At 46.4% G+C, this 27,234-nt stretch overlaps 1 protein-coding gene across 1 annotated transcript; it reads left to right on the top strand.

Annotated features, from left to right (window-relative positions):
- On the top strand, nucleotides 1-25,046 carry TRIM14 (tripartite motif containing 14). The gene is made up of 6 exons (XM_006063452.4): nucleotides 1-315; nucleotides 2,854-2,949; nucleotides 10,673-10,906; nucleotides 14,301-14,463; nucleotides 17,672-17,761; nucleotides 21,682-25,046. The coding sequence occupies exons 1-6, from the start codon at nucleotides 100-102 to the stop codon at nucleotides 22,215-22,217; spliced, it is 1,335 nt and encodes a 444-aa protein (XP_006063514.3). The 5' UTR covers nucleotides 1-99; the 3' UTR covers nucleotides 22,218-25,046.
- The last annotated feature ends 2,188 nt before the right edge of the window (nucleotides 25,047-27,234 follow it).

Genomic DNA, 27,234 nt, shown 5'->3' with positions numbered 1-27,234 from the left:
CCTGCCGGAACTGGGCGCGCCCCGCCCCAGCGCCCAGCTTTCGATTCCCCATGGGCCTCTCGCTGCTGCTCGGCCGCGGCCCAGAAACTTGGAGGGTGAATGGCGGGCTCGGCGGTGCTCAAGGGGAGTCCTGGGGGGTTGGGCCCCTCGGAGTCCGAAGACGCGCGCGGTTGGCCCTGTTCAGAGCACGGCGACCGCGTGGTTGAGCTCTTCTGTCGCCGCTGCCGCCGCTGCGTGTGCGCGCTTTGCCCGGTGCTGGGCTCGCATCGCGGCCACCCGATCGGTTTGGCGCTGGACGAGGCGGCGCGCGTGCAGGTGGGGACGCTGGGGCGCGAGCCCCGCAGCAACGGGCGGGGAGGGGCGTGCTGGGTCCCACTGGCAGTTCCCGGTTGGAACCGGGACCGGCAAGGCGGCCCGGGGACCATCTCGGAGGCCGACCTGTTGTTCAGAAAAAGAGACTGAGGAAGGGCACCGGCGAGCCAAGGCCATCATTTAAGCATCAGAAGAGGTGGGTTTGGGAGTAAGAACTTGGGCGCCCGGCTGGCCGGGTATCCTGGACCTCATCCACCACGGTGGGTCCACCCCACGGCCTTTGGACCTAAAGAAAAGCTGCCTTTAACAAAGATGAAAAAATCCCTCCAGCTTAGAAAACAACTGTGTTTCCGGAAAGCCACACACAGGCCTCCTCTGGTTTTCCCTCCTGGAGTTCCTGGGAGGGGCTGTGGGTCCCCATGGCCCTGGGGTTGGGCCGGTCTGCCCAACCCCGCCCCTCCCCCTCCCTACGCCCCATACCACGCGCCTAACAGCCAGTGGGAGCTGGTCAACCGCAGTCAGTGGGAGCTAGGTCAACCGCTTCGCCGACAAAAAGAGGCTTCTGGAGGCAGAGGCTGGGCCTTGAACTCAGGACTGCTCCCCACGGGCCCAGTCTCACTTTGGAGCGCTCATCCATGCTTAATCCTAATAGTGGAAGGGGGCTCTGGACTCCTGTTCCAGCCTAGTGGCCAACTTGTCCAGTGACTGGCCAAACCCCTGCAAAGCCCTCTTTGGGCTAGACAGGTGCTCCTCTCATAGATTTGATTCTACCACTTCTACCTTCAGGAAGTGATTAATCCAGCCCTACAGCCATTCCCTGCACTTGATTTAGCCATTGTGACTTTGAAGCTCCAAGGTGAGAATAGACCACCTTGGGCTAATCTAGCAGGTGGAGCCCAGGATTCAAGGCTTTCCTCTGCCTCCAAGATCTTCTTTTTCTTATCTATAAAATAGTTAATAATAACAATAGTTCCTCAAAATGCTGTTTTCAGAGTTAACAAGGCTGCTTTTCAGAGATAACATCTTCTAATAGGTAGGTCCACCTACTTCTTTTGTAACCACACACCCATTCATTCCTTAGACATCCATTCAGCTTATACCTGTGCCATGAGTCAAGGAACAGACCAATTCTTCCCCGAGCTGGAGGCGTCCCTTGGCTAGTAGGGGAAGAACAAACAAGTGACAACACAGTATGATAAGTATTGTAATTGGGGAGCCTGAGGCAGTGGTCAGTGGGAGCCAAAGAGAAGAAGAATGAACCAGGGACAGGAAGCCCAGGAAGAGTTCCTGGGTGGGGGGTGCCATTGAACTGGCCATGACGAGTAAGTGGGGCTTCACCAAGCACCTAGACAGGAGAGGCACCCTGTGACTGGAGGGCTCAAGCACCGGGATGCCACATTATCCTTGGCTGACAGACAGGAGCTTGACCAGAAGATTCAAGGGCGGGGGGTGGGGGGGATGGAGGATGTGCTCCTGGAAGGTGGAAGGTGAGGCCATGGCTTATCCTTGGGTTCCTATTGTGTTCCCACCCCCAGCGCTCACTCCCAATCCCCCATATAAGCTACACCTACTGAGCATTTTGTGTGCCTGGCACTACACCAAGCACTTTGTGTCCTCATTCTTTACAGCAACTCTGTGGGGTTGTCCCCCCACCTTTTTTTTTTTTTTTTTGCAGCTGAGGAAACCGAGGCTTAGAAAGGTGAGGCCACTTGCCTAGGTCATGTGGAAGGAGAGCTAGGACTCAGACCTAGCAGGTCCTGTCCGACTCTGGGACTTGGGCTCATACATAGCTTGCTCCAGCTCTCCACTTGAAGCTGGCAGCCCCTGGTAGTTCTGTTCAATTCAGCAAACACTTTAGGGACACCCCCTTGTGCCTGTTGGGGAGCAGGAGCCAAGAATGGAGCAGATCTGCCCTCAGAAAGTGCATAGTTGGTCCAACAGATGAATGTAAGGTGAGCCATAAGAAGGTAAGGCAGAGGTAAGGTCACAGCGTAGGGGAGTCCACAGAGCAGGTCTTTGAAGAAACGGCAATTGCAAACAGCAGAGATATGGAAGGGTGCCATGTAGGTGGGAGAGGGGACCTCTTACACATGCAGGTCCTCTGAACACCAATCCAGGCCAGAGGACCACAGACAACCCTGGAGGGAGGTTCTGTGAAGGCAGCTCCTAGAACAGGCCCCAGCACTAACAGTACTCAGGATTCACTCTAGAAGTGAATGCTCTTCCACTGAGCCCAAGCTGCTTCCCTAAAATCCTGTTAGAGGGCCTGGAAAAGCAGGTCACAAGTAGGACTGTTCTAGAAAGAAGGGAGCACCTCAAGGTTCGGAGAATACCTGATGTGGGCCTCTGAGGATCAGAGGGGCCCTAGTCCCAGCTCACCTTCCAACTTGCCTCATGACTTTGGGCAAGTCGCCATACCTTCTGAGTTCCAGATACCTCCACTGAAAAATATACAGGGTTGAGAGGAGATGACCCCTGGAGTGACTTGTTATCTCAAAAGTGACAACATTAAGACTTTTGTCCTAACTTTTTCACATACAGAAATTCACCCAAGAATGCTTAAAGCATTTGGCAACCAAGAAGCAGCAGCAAGTTGGCAACATAACCCAGATAGAAGATGCTGCTGAGAAGCTCAAGGCAAGTGGGGGATTCTTCCTGATCCTAGTTGAGATGTCTACTTCTCTGCTCCGACACAGGGTTCTCCCCAATATGGAGCCAGGGAAAATGAAAACCAACGTCAAAGGGGGGTTTGGTGGGGTCTGGAGCTTATGTAATTTAGGGGACCCTTTTGAAGAAAAAGCACAAAATTAGTTGCAAGACCATGAAGAGGTCATGCTAGAGAGTGGCCTGGGGCTTCTCTTTCATTAGCTTTGCAGTGAATCTGCCTCTACCCGGAGGCCTAGCCTTGTCCCAAAACGCCTGACAAAGTGGAGGAATGGTCTTTTCTCCCTCCATCTCCAAGGCCATATTCTTAGACAGACTAGTCCTCCACCTCCTACACCCCAAGTTGCCTTAAGCAAAGAAAATGGAACATACAAATCACACTTTCAGTTTCACTGCTGAAAAACAGCAAATAGGTTTAAATATATTTCATGACATGTTCTTCAGGCTAATCCTGTCGTAACAATGTTTACTTAAGTGGATTCTTTTGTGAGTTTTAAGTAGGAAGTTGGGACTGACATGATCCTAGCTGCTGTTTTAACTGTGAGAATGGTATTATTGCTCTTTAGGAGCCTTTTAGGTGAACTTGGCTAGTCCCTTCCCTTCTCAGCCACCGCTGAGAAGTGAGGGCTCCTCAAAGTGAGGGCTGGGGTGGGATGCCCTCCCAAGGCCTGTCTCACTGAGGGCTCTGTGAACCAGGACTGGCTACCTCAAGTCAGGCAGTGAGACTGGCTCTGACCATGGAAATAGTTAGCACCCAGACTAGGCCACAGAATTGGCCCCCTGTTTGTCCAGCGTCCATTAGCTTTTGAATGACAGCCTGCCCCAGTTTACTGAGGACAGATGTCTTACACCTGTGGCCCTTGCTTAATTATTAATCATGTCGTCTTCAAGAGCACAGCTCTGGGCTCAGGCAACATCAGTCTAAGACAATATGGGAACTAAAAGTTGGCACACCCAAAGGGATAGGGGAGGTGCTTGGGGATGTTCGGCCCCGAGAACAGGCTCACTATCTGTAAATCTCTGAGCAGACATGGTCTGGAGGCTCCCGAGGAAAAAGTTAGGATTCGTGTGGAAAGTCTTAAGGGGGGCAGGTGTCAGCTTAATCTAAGGAATGGTTTTCTTTGAAGCTTTCCCCAACTTTAGTTTTCCCTAGTGGCTCAGACAGTAAAGAGTTTGCTGGCGATGTAGGAGACCCAGATTCGATCCCTGGGTTGGGAAGATCCCCTGGAGAAGGGAATGGCAACCCACTCCAGTCTTCTTGCCTGGAAAATCCCGTGGATGGAGGAGCCAGGCAAGCCCCAATCCACTGGGTCACAAAGAGTTGGACTCAACTGAGCAACTAACACACTCACTCACCCAACTTAAACTTTATTTTGAAGTAATTACAGATTTATGGAAAGTTGGAAAAGTAGTGCATGACCCTGGGTAGATGACAAGATTCCTTGCCCCATCCGCCAGTGGATAGACTTTTACTGGTGCCTGGTTCATGGATGGAGCAGCCTTCTGTGAATCTGGTTTGATTCGGGTCAGATGGCCCTGTTCCCACTCCCAACTGGAATGATGCCAGGTGCCCAGAGCGCCCTCCTAGATGACCCAGGCTCCAGCATGGTGTGGCTGTCTCATGCCCCTCCACCTCCATGCCACCCAGGTCACTCACCGTGGTTCTGATACCAAGTTCCTTCTTTGTTTTGGGGACCTGGGGATTTCCTTTTTGTTTGTTTGATTGTGGGTTTTTTTTTTTTTTTTAATCTGGTTATGTAACTTTAAAATTTGCTCAGCATTTCCATGTGTTTGAAAGTAGTAGGAAGGAAGATTTCCCATGTCTGCTCCTTCTCCCTTTTTTGACTAAACTATGTCATTTTCGAGAAGGAAATGGCAACCCACTCCAGTATTCTTGCCTGGAGAATCCCATAGACAAAGGAGCCTGGTGGGCTACAGTCCATGGGGTCGCAGAGTCAGACACGACTGAGTGACTAACAAAAACACACACACACACACACACACACATGTCATTTTGGGCTTCCCTGTTAGCTCAGCTGGTAAAGAATCCACCTGCAATTCAGGAGACCCTGGTTCGATTCCTGGGTCAGGAAGATCCCCTGGAGAAAGGGATAGGCTACCCACTGCAGTATTCTTGGGCTTCCTTGGTGGCTTAGATAGGAGAGCTACAGTCCATGGGGTCAAAGAGTCGGACACAACTGAGTGACTAAGCACAGCACATATGTCATTACTCGGGTAGGGTGTTGTGGTTGTTTTTTAAGATGCTAACCCTTTCCTATGTCATTAAAAGTTGTTTATCAGTGTTGGTATTAGAGGCTGTGTGTGCCATTAAATGGCTCGACCATGATTCATGAAACCATTTTCCCAAGGTTGAACATTTAGATCCCTTCCAGTTTTTCACTCAGGTGAAACAACACTGCAGTGATATTTGGCACCTTGACTTATTTCCTTTGGAACACGTTCCTAGCATGAGTCACCTGGCTCAACAGGCACAGACGTTTGTGGGGACTCTGGTGCGTTGTACCAAACTGCAGCAGGCTCGGTTGTGGCAGAGAGGTCTGGGGCAATCATGCTTCTCCGTCCTCGCTTTCTCAGAGGCAGTACTAGGGCAAAGATCATCTGCTTGGAAATTAGCCCATGAAACAGCTTGGTAAACAAATTAAAACCAATAAAGTTCATAATTGGCCAAAGTCTACTGATCAGAAGCCAGCAACCAGGCCTACCCAACCACGTCTTTCCAGAGAGCAATCAAGAAGGGCTTGATCTTGAGTCCCCACCCAATACCCTTTAAATGATTTTTCCTTAATAGGCTCTTTGCTTCCCCATCACGGCTCCGGGGAGGGGGGCTGAGATGTGTGTTTCCCTACACACATCCAGGTGTAGGGAAAATCAACACTTACCTGCTGCCCTAACTTTTTACTCAAACTGGGATAAGATGACCATATATCAGAGTGGTTATAGTCTTCTTTCAAATCTTCCAAATTTTCTACATTGAGCTTTTGATACTTTTGTAAATGACAACAAAAAAAGTATATAAATACACAGTGTATAGAATCCTCCTGCCACACCGGAGACTTGGATTTGACACCTGGGTTGGGAATATCCCCTGGAGAAAGAAATGGCAACCCACTGCAGTGTTCTTGCCTGGGAATCCATGGACAGAGAAGCCTGGTGGGCTACAGTCCATGGGGTTACAAAGAGTCGGACATGACTTAGCAACTAAACAACAATATATATAATATATATATAGTATACCGGTTCACTTTGAACTGATGTGGCCCAAACCAGAGTACTTCTTTGTTTCATTGCCAGAATTCTCTCTTCTTTTTTTAAACCATATTGCATAATCAGTCTCAGGTTGCTTATACCTTAAGTTTTCTATGTTGAGATTTATAACAATGTGTGGTATCATTAAGCTTATTTTGTATATTCTTTAAAAAGTGGATCTGTAGAAACTGCTTGGAGTACAGATTTGTTGGGAGAAGACGTTTGCTCTCAGTTTCTAGAAAAAGGTCCTCCATGTACATATGTTGCCTCCAAAATGTGTTGATAAATCAAGGGTTTAGAACACATTTTCTTTCCTTCACTTAGTCATTCAACAAAGATGTACTTTACAGGCTTGCTGACTCATAGAAACCATGTTGTAGACTAATTCCCAAGGTAGCCAAAAACTGTTTAATATCTCTGTGGCATGTGGTGGCATAAGTTAGACTCAGAGCCTGACCACTGTGTAGAACACTGTAAGGGAAGCACAGACTTTGGGAACTCATCCCCTGGATCCTGACAAACCACACATTCTTGCCCAACTAAGGAGAGAACATGGCACCAGAGGGGACCCTGCTGGGCACCACAGGGGAGCCTGCTCACTCCCACGCCTGCCTGGATACCAAGGATCTTCCTGCTTGTGGGTTGTATAAATGTTTGGTCTGAGGAAAGATACTGGCCTAATTTTTTTATGATTTTAGTTTTTAATTGCACTAGTAATGCATAAACACATTTCAGTTTTAAAAAATTTAAATAGTGTATTAGAATATAGTGTAGAACTTTGGCAAGTACAAAGTAAGAATCCCTCTTGACCATCTTCCCCACCCCACACCTCTCCCCAGACATGACCAGACAGATATTTTAAATGCACTTGCAGACGTACAGATGCAGATATCCGTATACAGTTTTTATTTTGTGATTTTTTACATAAATGAGACCATCCTGTATGTATTATTCTGTAGCTTGCCTCATTTCACAGGATGTCTTGAAGAGCTTTCCATGACAGGAATGCAGGTCCGCTGCATTCTTCGTGTGTGTGAGTGTGGCAAAATACACGTAAAAATGACCATTTTAACCATTTTTAAGTGTATAATTCAGTGACATTAATTACATTCCATGACAAGAATGCAGGTCCACTGCATTCTTCGTGTGTGTGTGGCAAAATACACGTAAAAATGACCATTTTAACCATTTTTAAGTGTATAATTCAGTGGCATTAATTACATTCACAGTATTGTGCAACCATCAGCACTGTTTTCAAAACTTTTTCATTACCCTAAACATAACTCTGTAATCACTAAGCAAGTACTTCCCATTCCCCTCCCATTGCTGCTGCTAAGTCACTTCAGTCGTGTCCAACTCTGTGCGACCCCATAGATGGCAGCCCACCAGGCTCTCCCATCCCTTGGATTCTCCAGGCAAGAACACTGGAGTGGGTTGCCATTTCCTTCTCCAACGCATGAAAGTGAAAAGTGAAAGTGAAGTCGCTCGGTCGTGTCCGACTCTTAGCGACCCCACGGACTGCAGCCCACCAGGCTCCTCCGTCCATGGGATTTTCCAGGCAAGAGTACTGGAGTGGGGTGCCATGGCCTTCTCTGATTCCCCTTCCACTAGCTCCTGGTAACCTCTCGTCTACCTCCTGTCTCTATGAATTTGACTATTCTAGATATTTCATATCAGTGGAATCATACAACATTTGTTCTTCTGTGTCTGGCTTATTTCATTTAGCATCATATCTTCAAGATTCATCCGAATTATAGCACATATCAGAACACTGAATTCATTTTAATCACTGGATGTTATTTCAGTGTGTGAATGCATAATTTGTACAATGAACATACATGTACTTCTCATATTGAAACTTTTATCCAACTTTTCTCTGTCACCAACAATGCTATAGTGAGTGTCTTGTTACACAAATCTCTATGCACATGTGAAAACATTTTCTAGGATCAATTTCTGCAAGAGGAGTTGCTTCATCAAAGGATTTAAGCATTTAAAATTTCGATGTTATATCACCCTCTACAAATTCTAATAGCTACTAATAGACACTGCCACTCACGGTGTATGTAAATGCCTATTCCACACACTCTTACGGATTCTTGGTGTTATTCATCAGTTAGCATTTTTTCCAGTCTGATGGCCAGTATATATATATATATATATATATAGTGCTGCTCACTTCCTTGATCTTGATTGTTTGGGATGCTGAGGGACCTCTTCATATGTCAATTGACACTTGTATATCTCTGGTCCATTTTTAAACGGAATGATTTATTTTGAACTATATATTATGGACAGTAAGCCTGTGTAGTTTGTCACCTGTCATGTAGCTTTGTTTATAATGCCTTACCTCTTGCGAAGAGTTTCTTTTTTCATGTGATCCAACCTGTCATGACTCCCTTTTTGCTATCTGAGTCTTACTGTGGTCCTCCCTTCCCAAATTTGTTAAAATAAAATTGTTCTATATTTCATTTTGATAGGTTTATTATTTTTTAATGTATAGCACCTTAATTTATTTAGAATTGTCTGTTTAGCTTTTACTGTGGAAAACCTCAAGCATACATACATGTCATCCAGACTTATAATTTCATCGGTAAAACTCTGAGCATATTACCTGTATCTATAAGATAAGGACTCATTTTTAAAATCAAGTATCAATTTTAAATACATAAAAAAAGTATTTTAAATCAGGTATCATCATATTAATATCATATTATATTAATATCATATTAATATCACCATATTAACAATGCCTCCTTAATATCATCAACTATCCAACCAGTAGTCACATTCCCAGTTGTTTTATAAATGTCATATTTTGTTTGTTTGAATTACGAGTGAAATAAAGTTTTCAAAATGCAGTTAATGGATCTATTTCTTAAGTTGATGGTAAACATGCTCCTCTGTCCTCTACGTGTCTTCTAAATTATGTCTTTAAGTTAGATCTAGAGGCTTAATCAGATTCAGATTTACATTTTTCACAAGAGTACTTCACAGGTGGGGTTCTGTCTGACTTTATGTTTGTATACAGAATAAAGTAAGTATCTAACAGTTTTATCAAATAGATGATTAATTGCATGCTGTACCAATACCATCTCTTGAATTATATATAATTATATAATATTAATATATAATTATATAAACAATTATATTATAAATATTAATACATGATTATATACAATTCAAGTATATATATTTATACTTTTCTAAGTTATTCTTTCTCTTGGTCTTTTTGTCTATGCCTAAACCACATACTTTTAAATCCTGCATTTTTACAGTTCGTTTTGACTTCCCTGGTGGCTCAGACAGTAAAGAGTCTGCCTGCAATGCAGGAGACCCGAGTTCCATCCCTGGGCCGGGAAGATCCCCTGTAGAAGAAAATAACAACCCACTCCAGTATTCTTGCCTGGGAAATCCCATGGATAGAGGACCCTGATTGGGCTACAAGTCCGTGGGGTCACAAAAAGTCGGAGACAACTTAGCAATTAAAGAACAACAAGGCAGCTCATCCTTCACAGATCTTTTATTTATTTATTTTTTGTCTATGCCATGAGGCTTGCAGGATCTTAGTTCCCTGCTGCTGCTGCTAAGTCGCTTCAGTTGTGTCCGACTCTGTGTGACCCCATAGACGGCAGCCCACCAGGCTCCCCTGTCCCTGGGATTCTCCAGGCAAGAACACTGGAGTGGGTTACCACTTCCTTCTCCAATGCATGAAAGTGAAAAGGGGAAGTGAAGTCGCTCAGTTGTGTCCGACCCTCAGTGACCCCATGGACTGCAGCCTTCCAGGCTCCTCCGTCCATGGGATTTTCCAGCAAGAGTACTGGAGTGGGGTGCCATTGCCTTCTCCGCTTAGTTCCCTGACCAGGAATCAAATGCAGCCCTTAATAGTGAAAACATGGCATCCTAACCATTGGACTGCCAGAGAATTCCCCTTCATTGATCCTTTAAAAAACAGTTTTTGACTTTTCCTGTATTTATTCTCTCTCACAATAATTTAACATTTGGTTAATATGCATGTTAAGACTTTGATTGGGATTGTATCCAATTTATACACCAATTTGGAGACAAATGACATTTTTATGGTAATCAATCTTCCCAGACAAGGATATGGTTTTTCTTCCATGCATTCAGATTTTGTCTTTCCATACAATTTTATGCTTTTATTTACCTAGGCCTTTACAGTTTTTGTTGGGTTTAATTTTAAATATTTTGCTGTTTTTTCTGCTGCTTTAAAAATGATCTTTATTTCTCCATACATTTTCCAATGGGTTATAGCTAGTACTTAGGAAAGCTTTTTATAAAAAAGCTAAAGTGCTGAACTCTCCTTTCAGAAGTTATAATAGTTTCTTTTCATATTGATTATTTTAGATTTCCTGGTTGGCAATTATATCATCTACAACTGGTTTTGTATTGTTCGTTTGTTTTTTAGGCTCATGCAGAGTCAAGTAAAACCTGGCTGACCGGGAAATTTACTGAACTCAAATTACTACTTGAAGAAGAGGAAGCTCTGGCCAAGAAATTCATTGATAAAAACACACAGCTTGCCCTGCAGGCATACACAGAGCAAATCAAGTCTTGTGGGGAACAAATTGATGTCATGAACACTCTGTCCAACAGGGTCTGGACTATCAGCCAAGAAACCAATCCTGTACAGCTGCTGCAGGTAATGCTGGGTTTCTGCTCCACAGTGGACACTGGCCACCATATTTCATCTTGGTTAATGTGGCACTGAACACAGTGTTCATACATTGAGTAAAAGCACATAGAATTTCTTTGCCAGCATGTAGACTTCCTTGCCCCCACACAAGTCAGAAAATATACATTGTTAGGAAGATAATATACATCTTGGACTAGTTAAATGACATTATCAGCCACCATTTTTGAGGGCCTCTGTGTTCCAAGCACTTTAGGTATCTTAGCTCTAATATTTACTAAGAACTCTGCAAATTGGATATTCTCATCCCATTTTACTAAGAAGAAATTGAGGCTCCAGGAGATGCAGGAACTCATCCAAGGTTATACAGCTGGTAGGAATCAGGTCTGTCTGAATCTAAAGCCACAAGACATCTCTGCCTGGTCCTCTGACTATACAGTCTTAATCGAAACATCACTCTTGGAAAATCCAGTATCCTTGCAAAATCTACTAAGCAGACTTCAAGAGCTGAGTCACAGTTTGCTCAAAGGGGAGAGAAGGACGGGACTCCTTGGCCACCGGGCTCTGTTGGAGACTGTTATACTGAAGGAGAGTCTAAAAACTAGTCCTGTGATGTTCACTGCTACACTGAGTGAAAGCCTGCTGTTGAGGGTGGAGTTTCTGTCTTCAGAGAGCCATGGGAGAAACTCTTCTGTCAGTGAAAGTGAAAGTGTAGTCGCTCAGGGTCCGACTCGTTGAGATCCCATGGACTGTAGCCCACCAGGCTCCTCTGTCTATGGGATTCTCCAGGCAAGAATACTGGAGTGGGTTGCCATGCCCACCTCCAGGGGATCTTCCTGACCCAGGGAGCACGCCTGGGTTTCCTGCACTGCAGACAGATTCTTTACCATCTGATCCACCAGGCTCCTGTGCAGTCTCCTGTGCTCTTGGATTGCTTTTCTACTCATCTGACTCTTCCTCTTTCTCTTTGGCATGGCTTCTGGGAAGCTCAGAGCCAAATATGTTTCATATAGCTGGGATAGACTTTGTTCATATAGTTTGTGCCTCATCTTACTGGCTTCTAGCTTACATTCTTATCCTGGTTCTCTCTTGGCTTCACTTTTCTCAGTAAAGGAAAATTGTGCAGCAGCAGCAAACTTTTGTAAGATGCTTTAAAGGTTTGTAGGATGAGACAGAGTACAACTAAGTAAAGATGGCACTGAGAATAACCACAGATGAGCACGGGCTCTGGCTGCAAAATAAGGCAGGCAAATAAGTCAGTACAAAATAGTCAAGCCAGTCCCTGGAGGATATTTACACTCTTATACCTTTATGTGGCCTTGGCCATTTCAAATTATCAAGTAAAGGTGTGTCCAAAGAAGTCCAATTGTGTATGGGGAATCAGGGAAGGCGTCCAGGAGGAGGTGACGGTAGAGCTGGTGTGAGAGGATAAGGAGGAGCTCACTGGGTATATACAGAGGGATGGGGCAGAGAGGACATACCAGGCAGAAGGAACCATGTGCCTGCAAGAGGTTGGCAGGCTGGAGAAGCACTTGGGTTCAGCCTGGCTGGAGGCAGGGCAGGTTTACGAGAGGGGAGGGGTTGTTAGGAGATGCAACTGGATAAGGAGGCCAGAGTTAGTTGATGCAGCATCTTATATACCTAGTCATGGAGTTTAGACTTTGTCTTGTAAAGAGAAAAGGGGTCAGGGGAATGTTTGGGACTGAGGGATGACATGGTCAGATCAATGGTTTAGAAAGGACACTGTGACAGGTTGGAGGCTGGACTGGGCATGCAGGACTGAGGCTGGAAGGGAAGCAGGGAGGAGACCACAGGTATCCAGGAGAGAGATAAGGAGGGGCTGGACCAGTGCAGGGGCAGTGGGGATGCAGAGAAGCAAGCAGGTTTGAGAGATATGACAGGATTGGTGATTAGGGGAATCCAAGATGACAGCTGGTTTCTGGCAGAGAGATACGTGGCTATATGGCTGTTCTTTGAGTTTGCAAAGGCAAGAAATAGATATGCTTGGTTCATTCATTTATTCCATTATGAACATTTATCAAGAACCTTCTATGTGTCAGGCCCTATGCTAAATGCTGCAGTTTGGTGTTACCAGGTGGTCCCATTTGTCCCTCATTCCCCTTCCCAGCCCCACCCCACCCATCTTCCCTCTTGTCACCCTCTTGCTACCCAGAGCTGCTCCCTGCCCAGCCCTCTGGGTGTGACCTTAGCCCTCTTTCCCCACAAATTCCCTTCTCCTCACCCAGATGAAGACGGGCTCTAGACTTGTAGCTTCCTAGGTAGACAGGGCTTAGAGAGTACCCACAACCCCTCCCAAGGCCCAGCATCCCTCCTGCCGAGCCACCTTCCTTCCTTCCTGGGGAATCCATCTGCCCCTCCCATCTTGGGCAGCACTGCCAACCAGCCAGGGCCTGCTCGCCTAAGGCAATCTTCTATCTTCTAAATCCTTGCCTGGGACAACTCTCCAGAAAGTGCAGACAGGGAATCTTAGGTGCAAACAAGAGAATCCTCTGTAACTGTTTTAAGCAAGAAAGCAGTTTATGACAGTATTGGGTAGCACACAGGATCTGCAGGAGGGCCAGAAAGTCGGGATAAAAACCAGGCCACAGGAGTGAAGCCAAGGCTGTGGCACAGGCTTGCTCCAGTGTAGACCCCACTGCTTCTCCCCTGGGCAAGATGTCACAGCTCACACCACCGACCCAGGGCCACCCCCCGGAACCCCCCCACTGCTGCCCCTGACAGCCACACGCCACTGTCACCGCCCACCCTCGCTTCCACATCCAGAACTTGGAGTGGAGATGCTGTGGGTGCAAGGGGGACCAGGACTGTTTTCAAGCTTCCGCTTAGCAAAGCCACACTTAACACAGGAAGGGTATTTAATAAAAGGTACTGTCCAGATAGAAAACAAGACAGCCCCCCACTGTGGTGGGCATGTCCCCTCAGTCAGCTTTCCAGTTGAGCTTCCAGAGTCGTTGGCTTTCATTTTGGGGGACGTGGTTTTCTGTTGTCCATTTTGGACATGCCCCAGGAGCACCTTCCCCCAGGAAAACTGGCCCCTCACTCTTTTTGTTCCCCCGTACCTCAAACCAATCCCTATCACAGTGTCTGTAAAGCTTTGGGGTCCCTTTCAAGGTAGTGAGCTAAAGGCAAGGGCAATCAGCCTGCCCCCTCCCTTGCCCCCTAATGCAGAGTGGACCTCAGTGCACACCGCAGGGAGGGAGAGAAGAACCAACAGCCCCCCAGCACTGGGGGTGGGGGTCCGCTCCTGGGGACAGGGTCTGGGCTGGCAGCAGGTGTCAGGGCCAGGTGGGGCCTATGCTCGCTGGCTGGGTTTGTTCCTGGGCATGATGGTGGAGACTGGAACATGGCCCCAAGCTACCCTGAGCCCCACATGCCCTTGCAGGAGTACACAGCCACTGAGCAGCAGATACAGCAGCAGATGAGCCTGGGGGAGCTGTGCCACCCCGTGCCCCACTCATTCGAGCCCGTCAAGAGCTTCTTTAAGGACCTCGTGAAAGCCATGCAGAGACTGCTGCAGACGCCACTGGATGTCCGCCTTAAGGAAAGTAAGTCACTGTGTGACCAACCTTGGGTCCTTCACTCCCTGGTCCTGTCATTAGAGATGGTGCAGTCATGTCTGAATCATGTCTCTCCCACACAGAGGCCCAAGGCTGGGCCCAACCCTCCCTGCCAACCTCACCTCCTACTTGTCCTGAGAGAGGTCCTGTCTCTCACAGCCGCTCTGCTCTATTCCTGCCCCTCAGTCGCTCCCGGGGTCCTGCTTCACCTCAGCTTTGCCTGCACTCAGCTCCCAGCTGGACGGACCAATTCCCCCCACCTCCTCTACCTGGTCAAGGCACTTACTTGGGAAGCCCTTCCATGGGCTCCCTTGCTCTCTCAGCCATCTGCCCCTCTGCCCTGGGCCTGCTCCATCTCCTGCCTGGGGGTGATTATGAGCTGGATATATGGCCCTTCTCTGCCTCTCTTAAATGCCTGGAGGGCAAGAACCACTTTGGGTCCATCTCTGAGGTCACCATAGGGCCTGACACAAAGCAGGTGCTCAGAAGTATCCATTCCTTCGTCTCTGTTATTAGGATTCATTCAAAACAGTTATTGAGCCCCTGTTAAGTGCTGGGCACAGCAGGGTACAAAACAGTGATTCTGCCTTTGTAGTGCTCAGTCTTTTAAGGGGAAGACAGTCAACTAATGAATACGTATCAGCAATAAGAAGTGCCTTGAAAAAATAATACTGAGTAAGGAGAATAGAGGGTGACCAGGAGAAAGAGCTATTTTCTATGGTGAAGTGGGGAAGGCCTCTTTGAGAAGGGGATGTGGGAGGTGACTTGAAGCATGGGCCAGAGAGCTTAGTGGTCACAGGCATGGACTCTGGAGCCACACTGCCTGGGCTTCTATCCCAGGTCCACCACTTCCTAACCCTGCCATCTTGAACAGGGCACCTAACTGTTCCATGCCTCTGTTCCTGCATCCATAGAATGAAGATAATATAGTCCCATCTCATAGAGTTGTTGTAAGGATTAAAGTGGGTTCTTACATGTAAAGTGCTCAGAATGGTGCTCAGGCGTAATAAGCACCTGTGAGCACTAGCTAGTATTGTTACTGCTGCTGTTACATCTTGGGGAAAATGTCTTCTAGGTAGAGGGGAAAGCAAGTGCAAAGGTCCTGAGGCACAAGGCAATTGTGAGTTTGACTTGCTGGAGGAAGAGCAAAGGGCGGGGGGCGGAAGCAGTCAATTGGAGTAGATGTGGGCACAAGAGGGAAGAAGAGAGATACCAAGGAAACTCCAAAGATTTTGAACTGAACAACTAGAAAGAAGTTGTCATATTCTGAGATGAAAAAGAGCACTTAGAATTGGAATGAACAGCCCTTTTGGCTGTCTGAGTAGCACTATAGGGATTTGCAAGAGCAAGTGCTTGACGAAAGGCAGCAAAAAGGAACCAAGAAGAAAGTGAGTGGTTGACCCGTTTTCTAAGAAAGGTTGTGAAAGCAGCAGCTATGTTCCAAATAAGAAATTTTGGAAAAACCCTAGTCACAAGAACTGTAGCAACCCAAATTGTATCTGATGGCCTTGAAGGTCACCTCTTGAAGTGAGTCTTGCTGATCTGTAGAATGATGAAGCTGCGTTTAGAGAATTAAAGCTAATTCCCGAAGATGTTAAGGGCAAAAACTGCCTTTCATGGTATGGATCTTATCCATGTCAAAATACGCTCCATGATCAAAAAATGGCAAACCGTGATTGAAGCTCACGTTGATGGCAAGATTACCAACGGTCATTTGCTTCATGTATTCTCTGTGCTTTGCTAAAAAGCACAACAAGCAGCTCCACCCCATGTATGTGGTAGACGCCTTTGTTATCCCCCATCTTACAGATGAGGAAGCTGAGGGTCAGAGAGGTTAATTGACTTGCCCTAGGTCACACAGCTGGTAGGAGTCGAGGCAGAATTAAGACAGACTCTGGTCCCAGGGATTGTGTTCTCTTCCCCTGGAGTCTGTTGCCTCCCAGGCCATCACCCTCATCCACCTCCAGATGAGGCCATCATTCTCACTATCGCAGGTAATACTGAGAGGTACTGCCTCCCAGGAAGGCTCCAAGGAGATGGGGGTCTTGCAGCACCACTGCCCTTCCAGCATCCCGCCTCACCGCCCTACCTGTGAGTTCCACAGACACTGCAGGTTCAACAGGCTGAAATGGGATCCAGCACCTTCCACCCGCTAACCCCCAAACCGCTGCTGCTTGCCTCCAATCTACTCTTCATTCCCCGCTCCCAGTAGAGTCAAGCCTTGGAACTTGTACCACTGCAGTATATGCTGAACCTGGCTCCTTTTCCATCCCTGCTGCCCCAGGTCAGCCATCAGCCTACCCACAGGATGTCTCTACTCTCACCCTACCCCATCCATTCCCCATCAGAGAGAGGCTTAGAAATTCTTCTGCTCATGTCTACGCTCCTTCAAACACCTTCCTTGGCTCCTCACTTTACATAATACTCCAAGTATCTGTCTTTGCTCCTGCTATATTCTTGGGAAAGCCTCCCATTCTTTTTCTGGGTGTCCAAAGCTTCCCCAAATCTAAGGGCCAGCTGAGGTGCTTCCTCCTCCAGGAAGCCTTCACTGACCCCTCTAAGCCCTGGAGCCCTTTCATGTCTCTTCTTGGATCCAGAGCACTTTCTACCTTGCGGCATAGCTCAAGCACGCCCATTTCTCTCCTCACTTACCTGATTGAATTGTTATAGACAGGGACTGTGACCTGAGTTTCCCCTGAATTCTCTTTTACCTGGATGAGTATGACCTTTTACCTGGATGAATATGAAACGAGTAGGACCTTTTACCTGAACTCCCTTTGACCTGGATGAATATGACCTTGCTGAGGACTCAGCTTTAATTTCCTGTTTTCTATCTTTATCCTAGAATTTGCATGTCTGCCATGAAATTGCCCCCTTCCTTGACCATTGAATACATGGTTGATTCTCAGCATGGTCCTGGAGCCTGTAGTTTCCTCCCCATGTCCGGGGCTTGCTCACACTGGCCTGCCAGTGCTCAATTTGCTTCCAGTCTTGAAAAGTGTGTTTTTCTCTGTAGATCTGAGCCTTGTCCTGGAGTTTCCCTGTTACTGTAAATTTGCATTTCCTACTTAAATTTGCATACCATTCTTGGGGAGAGATTATGTGAATCTCCAGTTCTGTAATATTTTTAGTAATGTTTTGTAGTTTGTGCTGCTTGCCTAAACACCAGGCACTGATTTCTCACAATTCATTACAGGTAGGAACTGTCAGCTCTCGGGCTCCTGTGTCCAGCCGGGTTCTTTGTTGAAAACAAGCCCCTCACCAGAGCGATCACTCTTCTTAAAATGTAAGACCCCAGGTGTGGGGAGAGGGGGAAGAGGGTGAGGTGTAATGGTGGGGAAGGAGGGTCACTGAAGTAGAGGGGCCTCCCTTTCTTCCTGAGAGACACACCTTTGGTTTTTTCCAACCCTTATTATCAGGTATTTTTTTTTTTAATTCAGAAATAATACATGTTCATTGTAGAAAACAAAATATTTTAAAAGAAAATAACTCATAAATCACTGAAGAGCTTTGGAAGTTTTTCTGCTTACCTACCAAGCAGACATGTAGCAGTAGATAAGTACTACTATTTGCCCTTTTAACTTTCTTTGGCATATCTATATAAACATACAATGATAAATATTTAATATATATATATTTTACAAACATGGTGTCATACTATACATACTGTTTGGTAATCTGTGTTTTCATTTACTGATACATTATGGATATCTTTGTTCCTTAAAAAATTATACAAGTAATGCATGCTTCTTGTAGAGAATTACAAATTACTTATATGAAAAGAAAACAATTGCCTCCCCCAGAAATAAATGTTAATATTTTGGCATATGTTCTTCCAGACATTTTTAAAGTACATGTGTGTACAGATTTTTTTTTCAGCTTTGGCCTATAATGAATAATATTGATATGAACATCCTTGTATATATCTTTTGATGCAACTATATGCATTTCTGTTGGATATTTACCCAGGAACAGGAGAAAAGGATGTCCAGAATAACCACTACTATGCAACATTGTTCTAGATGTCCTAGAGAGTGACTTGAGGCAAGAAAAAGAAATGTAAGCTCTAAGGATAGGAAAAGAGTAAAAAAAGATCATTATGCAAAGGTGATATGATTCTTTACAGAAATCCAAATTAAGCTATAAATTAGAGTTAACAAATGAATTAGAAAAGCTGCCAGATGTAATGTCAGCATACCAAAATTAGTTGTTCAGTTCAGTTCAGTTCAGTCGCTCAGTTGTGTCCAACTCTTTGCAACCCCATGAACTGCAGCACGTCAGGCCTCCCTGTCTATCACCAACTCCTGGAGTTCACTCAAACTCATGTCCATTGAGTTGGTGACACCATTCAGCCATCTCATCCTCTGTCGTCCCCTTTTCCTCCTGCCCCCAATCCCTCCCAGCATCAGAGTCTTTTCCAATGAGTCAACTCTTCGCGTGAGGTGGCCAAAGTACTGGAGTTTCAGCTTTAGCATCAGTCCTTCCAAAGAACACCCAGGACTGATCTCCTTTAGAATGGACTGGTTGGATCTCCTTGCAGTCCAAGGGACTCTCAAGAGTCTTCTCCAACACCACAGTTCAAAAGCATCAATTCTTCGGCGCTCAGCCTTCTTCACAGTCCAACTCTCACATCCATACATGACTACTGGAAAAACCATAGCCTTGACTAGACGGACCTTTGTTGGCAAAGTAATGTTTCTGCTTTTCAATATGCTATCTAGGTTGGTCATAACTTTCCTTCCAAGGAGTAAGCGTCTTTTAATTTCATGGCTGCAGTCACCATCTGCAGTGATTTTGAAGCCCAAAAAAGTAAAGTCTGACACTGTTTCCACTGTTTCCCCATCTATTTCCCAGGAAGTGATGGGACCAGATGCCATGATCTTCATTTTCTGAATGTTAAGCTTTAAGCCAACTTTTCACTCTCCTCTTTCACTTTCTTCAAGAGGCTTTTTAGTTCCTCTTCACTTTCTGCCATAAAGGTGGTGTCATCTGCATATCTGAGGTTATTGATATTTCTCCCGGCAATCTTGATTCCAGCTTGTGCTTCTTCCAGCCCAGCGTTTCTCATGATGTATTCTGCATATAAGTTAAATAAGCGGGGTGACAATACACAGCCTTGACGTACTCCTTTTCCTATTTGGAACCAGTCTGTTGTTCCATGTCCAGGTCTAACTGTTGCTTCCTGACCTGCATACAGATTTCTCAAGAGGCAGGTCAGGTGATCTGGTATTCCCATCTCTTTCAGAATTTTCCACAGTTTATTGTGATCCACACAGTCAAAGGCTTTGGCATAGTCAATAAAGCAGAAATAGATGTTTTTCTGGAACTCTCTTGCTTTTTCCATGATCCAGTAGATGTTGGCAATTTGATCTCTGGTTCCTCTGCCTTTTCTAAAACCAGCTTAAACATCAGGAAGTTCATGGTTCACGTATTGCTGCAGCCTGGCTTGGAGAATTTTGAGCATTACTCTCCTAGCGTGTGAGACGAGTGCAATTGTGCCGTAGTTTGAGCATTCTTTGGCATTGCCTTTCTTTGGGATTGGAATGAACACTGCCCTTTTCCAGTCCTGTGGCCACTGCTGAGTTTTCCAAATTTGCTGGCATATTGAGTGCAGCACTTTCACATCATCATCTTTTAGGATTTGGAATAGCTCAACTGGAATTCCATCACCTCCACTAGCTTTGTTCGTAGTGATGCTTTTTAAGGCCCACTTGACTTCACATTCCAGGATGTCTGGCTCTAGGTCAGTGATCACACCATCGTGATTATCTGGCTCATGAAGATCTTTTTTGTACAGTTCTTCTGTGTATTCTTGCCACCTCTTCTTCATATCTTCTGCTTCTGTTAGGTCCATACCATTTCTGTCCTTTATCGAGCCCATCTTTGCAAGAAATGTTCCCTTGGTATCTCTAATTTTCTTGAAGAGATCTCTAGTCTTTCCCATTCTGTTGTTTTCCTCTATTTCTTTGCATTGATCACTGAAGAAGGCTTTCTTATCTCTTCTTGCTATTCTTTGGAACTCTGCATTCAGATGCTTATATCTTTCCTTTTCTTCTTTGCTTTTCGCTTCTCTTCTTTTCACAGCTATTTGTAAGGCCTTCCCAGACAGCCATGTTGCTTTTTTGCGTTTCTTTTCCATGGGGATGGCCTTGATCCCTGTCTCCTGCACCATGTCACGAGCCTCCTTCCATAGTTCATCAGGCACTCTATCTATCAGATCTAGGCCCTTAAATCTATTTCTCACTCCCACTGTATAATCATAAGGGATTTGATTTAGGTCATGTATTGGCAATAAACAATTAGAAAATGAAATGTTTAAAACATTATTTTCAGTAACACTTTCTAAAAACTTAGGAATAAATCTAATAAAAGATATATAAAACCGCTCTCCAGAAAACTCCAAAATACTACCAAGAAAATTATCTGGTAATATCTACTAAAGTTGAACATCCACATGCCCTAAGACCTAGATTTTTCTCTAACTTCATGTCTCCAAATGTGTATAATGCAACAAGAACTGTAACTGGGAGTTCAAATCACCACCACTTTTCTGGAGGACAGTTTGGCAAAAGCCTTAAAAATGCAATCATCCCCATGGACCCAGCAATTCTTTTAGGAATATAGCCTAAATAATCAGACATATAAAGATGTATTCATTAGTGTTTTTAAAAGTCTTCTTAAAAGCTTAAATATTTTTTTAAAGCAGGGGGAAGGTATAGATTAAATTTGAGTTCATCTATACATCAAAATCTTAACGTTGCCATTAAAATGCTCTTATAAAAGAATATTATACGACGTGGTAAAATGTTCATAAATACATCAATACATTTAAAAAACAAATTACCAAGAGTGTATGGTATGACACTAATGTTAAGAAAAAAACCATAAAGGGGCAAGTAAAAAATTTTGGAAGGACACCCAAGTGTTAAAATAGTGATAGGGTTATTTTTAAATTTTTAGAAATTGGCAGCAAATTCCACTGTACAAAATTCAAGCTGTACAACGGATGTGTATTAAAATGCTGTCTCCTCCCCGTGTTCCCCGATCACCTCCTCACTGGTGATTTGCGTGTTTCCAGTTTTCTTCGTTGAACAAGCGCAGGACAGCCTGCGCGCGCACTGTCTTTCTCCCGGGGGCGGGGCGGGGCTGTGTCGTGATCGCTTGCCCCGCCCCTCAGGCTTGGCCCGGTGTCCCCTCCCTCCGCAGACGCGCGCACGCCCTGTCTGGAGCCCGACACGATGCACGCGCGCTTGCGCCTTTCTGCTGACCTCCTGACGGTACGCTGCAGCCTCCTCGGCCGCCTGGGACCCACTGCTGCGCTGCGTTTCGACGCGCTGTGGCAGGTGCTGGGCCGCGACTGCTTCGCCGCCGGCCGCCACTACTGGGAAGTGGATGTGCAGGAGGCGGGCGTCGGCTGGTGGGTGGGCGCGGCCTACGGCTCCCTGCGACGCCACGGGGCCTCGGACGCCGCCCGCCTGGGCTGCAACCGCCAGTCTTGGTGCCTCAAACGCTATGACCTCGAGTACTGGGCCTTCCACGACTGCCAGCGCAGCCGCCTGCGGCCCCGCCACGACCCTGACCGGCTCGGTGTCTTCCTGGATTACGAGGCCGGCGTCCTGGCCTTCTACGATGTGACGGGCGGCATGAGCCACCTACACACCTTCCGGGCCGCCTTCCAGGAGCCGCTGTACCCGGCCCTGCGGCTCTGGGAAGGGGCCATCAGCATCTCCCGGCTGCCCTAGTGGCCGAGACCCTAGTGACCGCCTTAGGCTCTCCACAGCTCTACTCTACCGCATCTAGACGGAGCTGGTCTACGACCTCCTCTGTAAGCATTCCCATCGTCTCCCCCACCAGTCCTTCCCTGTGCTTTGTACAGTTCCTCTCCTAGTAGGCGAGCTTCAAACGAGCCCTAAACCTGCAGGTCCCCTCCTGCTGCTCTCTCGTGCGACCCCGCCACCGCCACCAGGACACTCATACTACACTGCCTTTTAGTTCAGGTTCCTGAAAGCACACACCCCCAGGTGAGCCTTAAGCACCCTGACCATGTCAGTGAACATGATCCCCAGCATCAGCTCACATAGCACCCAGAACTGCCTGGCACATAGTAGGCGCAAGATAAATATGTGAATGAGTGAGAGTCGCTAGGACTCTTCTATCCCTTAATGTCCCTTGGATATGCTTCCTCCTCTTCACTCTACTTCAGCTTGTCCATGTCACCTCCCTTACGAGCAGCTGCAAGAGGTTCTTACCGCCTCCTGGCCTGAACAGTTTCCCAAGCTCATTTTCTACCTTACAGCCAGAGTGATCTGCTTGTAACCTCACTTAATTTCTTAGAACTATCAAAAGCTTCCCAAGGACTACAATGGGGAGAGGGGCAGGGGAATCACCTAACCCTAGCATTCAAGGCTTTTCTAGTCTGCCCCAAAGTACATACCCTCATCTAGCTCCTACTGCTCTTTTCAGAGACCTTTCAATCAGAACTGGGTCACATAGTTCCACCTGTATACCCGTGCCTTTGCCTTCCCATACAAACACATTTATACAGGAAAGCCCTTTCTTCTTTTTGCCTGTCTTCCCTCCCCAGGCTTAACTGCCCCAGGAAGTCTCCCCAACCTGTCTTTCCAATTAGATTGGAAGATTTCTAAGGGCAGCCATGTCCTACGCCTTCCTCACCCTGAAAAATTCAAAAAGTCCCTTCCCTCCAAGGCAGTGAGTCGATGACCACTAGCTGACTGCTAGTGAATCAGAACAGCTGAGTTGGGAGGGCTTCACAGATCACCCAGCCTGACCTCATTGTACATTTGGGGAGAATAAGGTCATGAAAGAAAGTTGCCTCAAGTCACCCACAGACATTAAGGACTGGGCCACCCCCCAGCACCCAGCCATGTGTCTCTGGCCCAGCCCTTCCAGCCCAGCTTTCAGCCTGGAAGATTTTACTGCTTATTCATTTCTTAGGGGGTGTTGGGAAGAAATCAGCAGATGACTGTTGCTAAGCAACCACAGGCAGTTTTCCCAGCTGTCTTGGAATCAAAAGGAGAGGAACTCAGCATGAGTGGGGTTTGGGCAGCTCAGGCATCCCTGTTTTCCTCAGGTCCAAAATGTTGCCAAGGAAATGCAGAGACCCCCTGCTTTCCAGAAAGTAGTGATGTTGTCAATAGAGAAGGTTAAATCAGCAGGAAGTCAGCTCCTCCAGGAGGGAGGGAAAGGCCTCTTTCTAGGGTCTGTGCCTCGGTTCTGAACTTTCAGCATCCTGTTTGTCGAATTCCTTATGTGGTTTTGAAGTTATACTGTCTTAAATTATCTTCTTAGGTGCTTGACAGGAGGGCAGTGGTAGGATGAGGAACATGCAAGGCTGAATCTCCGTGGTTTAAACAGACTCTCAGTGCATTAATTAGTTTGAACCATATAAAACTGCCCATATCCAGTGGTTTTTTAATTTTTTTTTACCTAAAAACAGTAATTTCATATGAGGCAGTGTAATATAAGTAGAATACAAGGCAGAAGGAACTTCAAAAGTGGCTTTAGTCCTAACCAAATCATTTAAAACTCTAGCTTGGCTAGATGTTTTAAACACTACACTCCAGGAAAAGGGAAATTAATTCTACTGGGGATGGCCCCAAGCTGAATTCTGACAGGCAGAGGGCATTCCTGACAGAGGGAGATGGGTACACTTGACCCCACATCTCTGTTCATCTCTGTAAGACTTATTCCCAGACTCACAGCCACAGGGTCCAAGTAGAAATCCTTGCTATTTTGCCAGGCACTGTTCTAATGCTTTACAACTATTAACTCATTCGATCCTTACATCACCCCTAGGAGAAAGACAGTTTGACAGTTGTACACATGGCAAAACTTAGAGAATGAATAACATGCCCAGTATCTCACAGCTAGTGGTGGGGCTGGGGTCTGTGCTCTTTCACCGTGTTTAGGTGAATGCAGCCAGTCTCTAGCCGGTGCCTACTTGCTCTGGCCCCTCTCTTATGAGGCCTGTGATGTCCTGCTTTTGCCTGGTTACTCTGCGGGATTGAATCTATCTTTGGATTACCTTCCATGGGCTCTGAGAGGAAGTCTTACACCCAGAGGGAGATTTGAGGTTTTGGGTTCATGTATTGTAGCAAGAGTCAGAGCTGAACTATAAAGGGCAAAAACTGCAGTTTTTGTCCACAGTCATTATCTCAGGCTAGTCGCTGTACTTGATGGGAGATCATCTGTAAAGTGGGATTAATGACCCTACCTAGCAGTGGTGTGAGGCTCAAATGAGCCCAGAGGATGTGAACTGTCCTGAAAACTACAGTGCTGTGCCATGCCAGGACCTGTTGGCATGCCAGTGGGTTCCTGTTGGGCATGGCAGTGCTAAGACAGCCGATAGTCCTAGCTGCCATCTGACAGATGCAGGCGCCTCCGGCAGCATTCAACACAGGACTGAGCTTTGTTGGGGTCCAGGTCTGAAACGGTAACCCATCACTTACTGTCTTTGCAGACTTGAATTTGTAGAAATTTTTTTATTAATAAGAGCAAATTGCTTGCAGATGTGGTTTGTTTTAATAAAACATGAATACTATCCCTTTTAACCGTGTTCTTCATTGGGAGTTTCTGTTGCTTCAAGTACCGGGAACCTAGGCCTGCACGGGGCCTTGCTCATCTCCCACCCTCTCCACAAATCCCTTGTTGCTGTCAGTTTGTCCCTGATGGAGTATCTCTAATAGCAGGAGGAGATCACTATTTCTAAAGGTAGTTCACTGAGTGAACTCACGTGGAAATAAATCCTGCCTTCCAGCTGTTCCTATCCAAGATAATATTTGTAATTTTTGATTGACATTGAAGCCATCTGTGGTCACTTACTAATATTTAGAGATTTCAGGGACCTTCCATCATCTCTTCTGTTTCTGCAGTTCTTCTTTGTCAGGGAGAAGGGGACAGTGATGATAGCCTGTGGGAGACAGCCTAGCAGAGGGCATAGAGGTGGCCCGGCACAGCCAGGCCTGGTGGACAGGAGCCCATACCATGAGGAGGAGACTGCCTGCCCAGGAAGCCAAGCTGCATACAAGGTGGGGTGGATAAGCACTAAGTGAGAGGCCCAAGGTTGAGTTCCCCATGTCCTGCTCTGATGCCTTCCATGGCTTCCCATTGCTTATAGAATGCAAGTCAAATTCAGCAGGCTTTAAGACCTTGCTTGCTTCCTGACCACCTTCCAAATCTTTTCTTTCCTCTCCTGACCACCTTCCAAATCTTTCCTCTCCATGTGGCCATCCCTGCCCAACTATCACCTGGACACCCACAGCCCCTCCCATGCCTCAAATCCCACAGTTCCTCCCTCAGTCACTTCTGAACCTGCAAGACTGATCTAAGAGTGCCACAACCTCCAGGAGAGCTTCCCTGGCCAATGCCTCATCTCCTAGGCCCACTCTTATAGCTCCCATGACTTGGAAAACATTTCAGAAGTTCACACATGCAGGGCCTGGTTGTGGAAGTACCAGCAGACAGGGACTGTCTGCTGCCACACTATACACCCAGCACTGAATCCTCCCACCTGGCAGGTACTTCAGTCGCTCAGTCGTGTCCGACTCTTTGCGACCCCATGAATCCCAGCACCCCAGGCCTCCCTGTCCATCACCAGCTCCCGGAGTTCACCCAGACTCATGTCCATCAAGTCAGTGATGCCATCCAGCCATCTCATCCTCTGTCGTCCCCTTCTCCTCCTGCCCCCAATCCCTCCCAGCATCAGAGTCTTTTCCAGTGAGTCAACTCTTCGCATGAGGTGGCCAAAGTACTGGAGTTTCAGCTTTAGCATCATTCCTTCTAAAGAAATCCCAGGGCTGATGTCCTTCAGAATGGACTGGTTGGATCTCCTTGCAGTCCAAGGGACTCTCAAGAGTCTTCTCCAACACCACAGTTCAAAAGCATCAATTCTTCGGTGCTCAGCCTTCTTCACAGTCCAACTCTCACATCCATACATGACCACAGGAAAAACCATAGCCTTGACTAGACGAACCTTTGTTGGCAAAGTAATGTCTCTGCTTTTGAATATGCTATCTAGGTTGGTCATAACTTTCCTTCCAAGGAGTAAGCGTCATTTAATTTCATGGCTGCACTCACCATCTGCAGTGATTTTGGAGTCCACAAAAATAAAGTCTGACACTGTTTCCACTGTTTCCCCATCTATTTCCCAGGAAGTGATGGGACCGGATGCCATGATCTTTGTTTTCTGAATGTTGAGCTTTAAGCCCACTTTTTCACTCTCCTCTTTCACTTTCATCAAGAGGCTTTTTAGTTCCTCTTCACTTTCTGCCATAAGGGTGGTGCCTTTCCAGAAACTGTCTTGGGACCCACAGGAGAGGGAGGCCCTATCTTCACAAGTAAAGAATCTTCAGAAGGCAAATTCACACATTTGAAGAGAGACCCCAAGACACACTCTGAAACACGAGTTACAGTAACCAGGTCAAATAAATATGAATAAAGATTAAGAATCTGAAAATAATCTCAGTACTGGTTCAAAATAACAAAGAGGAATATGATATGGAATGTCTGTGAAAGGTTCGTGCTGTAGTGGAAGTCCAGCAGTGAGGCTATTTTGTTAGCTGGGTGTAATTTCACTGCAAATCCTAGAAAGGCTGATTTTAGCATCACTGGCATACGTACAAGTCACCAGAAGCTGCAAACACACCAAGCCCCACGCTCCCCATCTCCCTCACACACCTCACTGCACATGTCACCTTCTAACACGCTGTGGTTTACTTCCTGTGCTCCTGGTTTGTGAAG

Source organism: Bubalus bubalis, chromosome 3 (genome assembly GCF_019923935.1).
Source record: "Bubalus bubalis isolate 160015118507 breed Murrah chromosome 3, NDDB_SH_1, whole genome shotgun sequence".
NCBI classification, from domain to species: Eukaryota; Metazoa; Chordata; class Mammalia; order Artiodactyla; family Bovidae; genus Bubalus; species Bubalus bubalis.
This window is presented reverse-complemented; position numbering and strand designations above follow the sequence as displayed.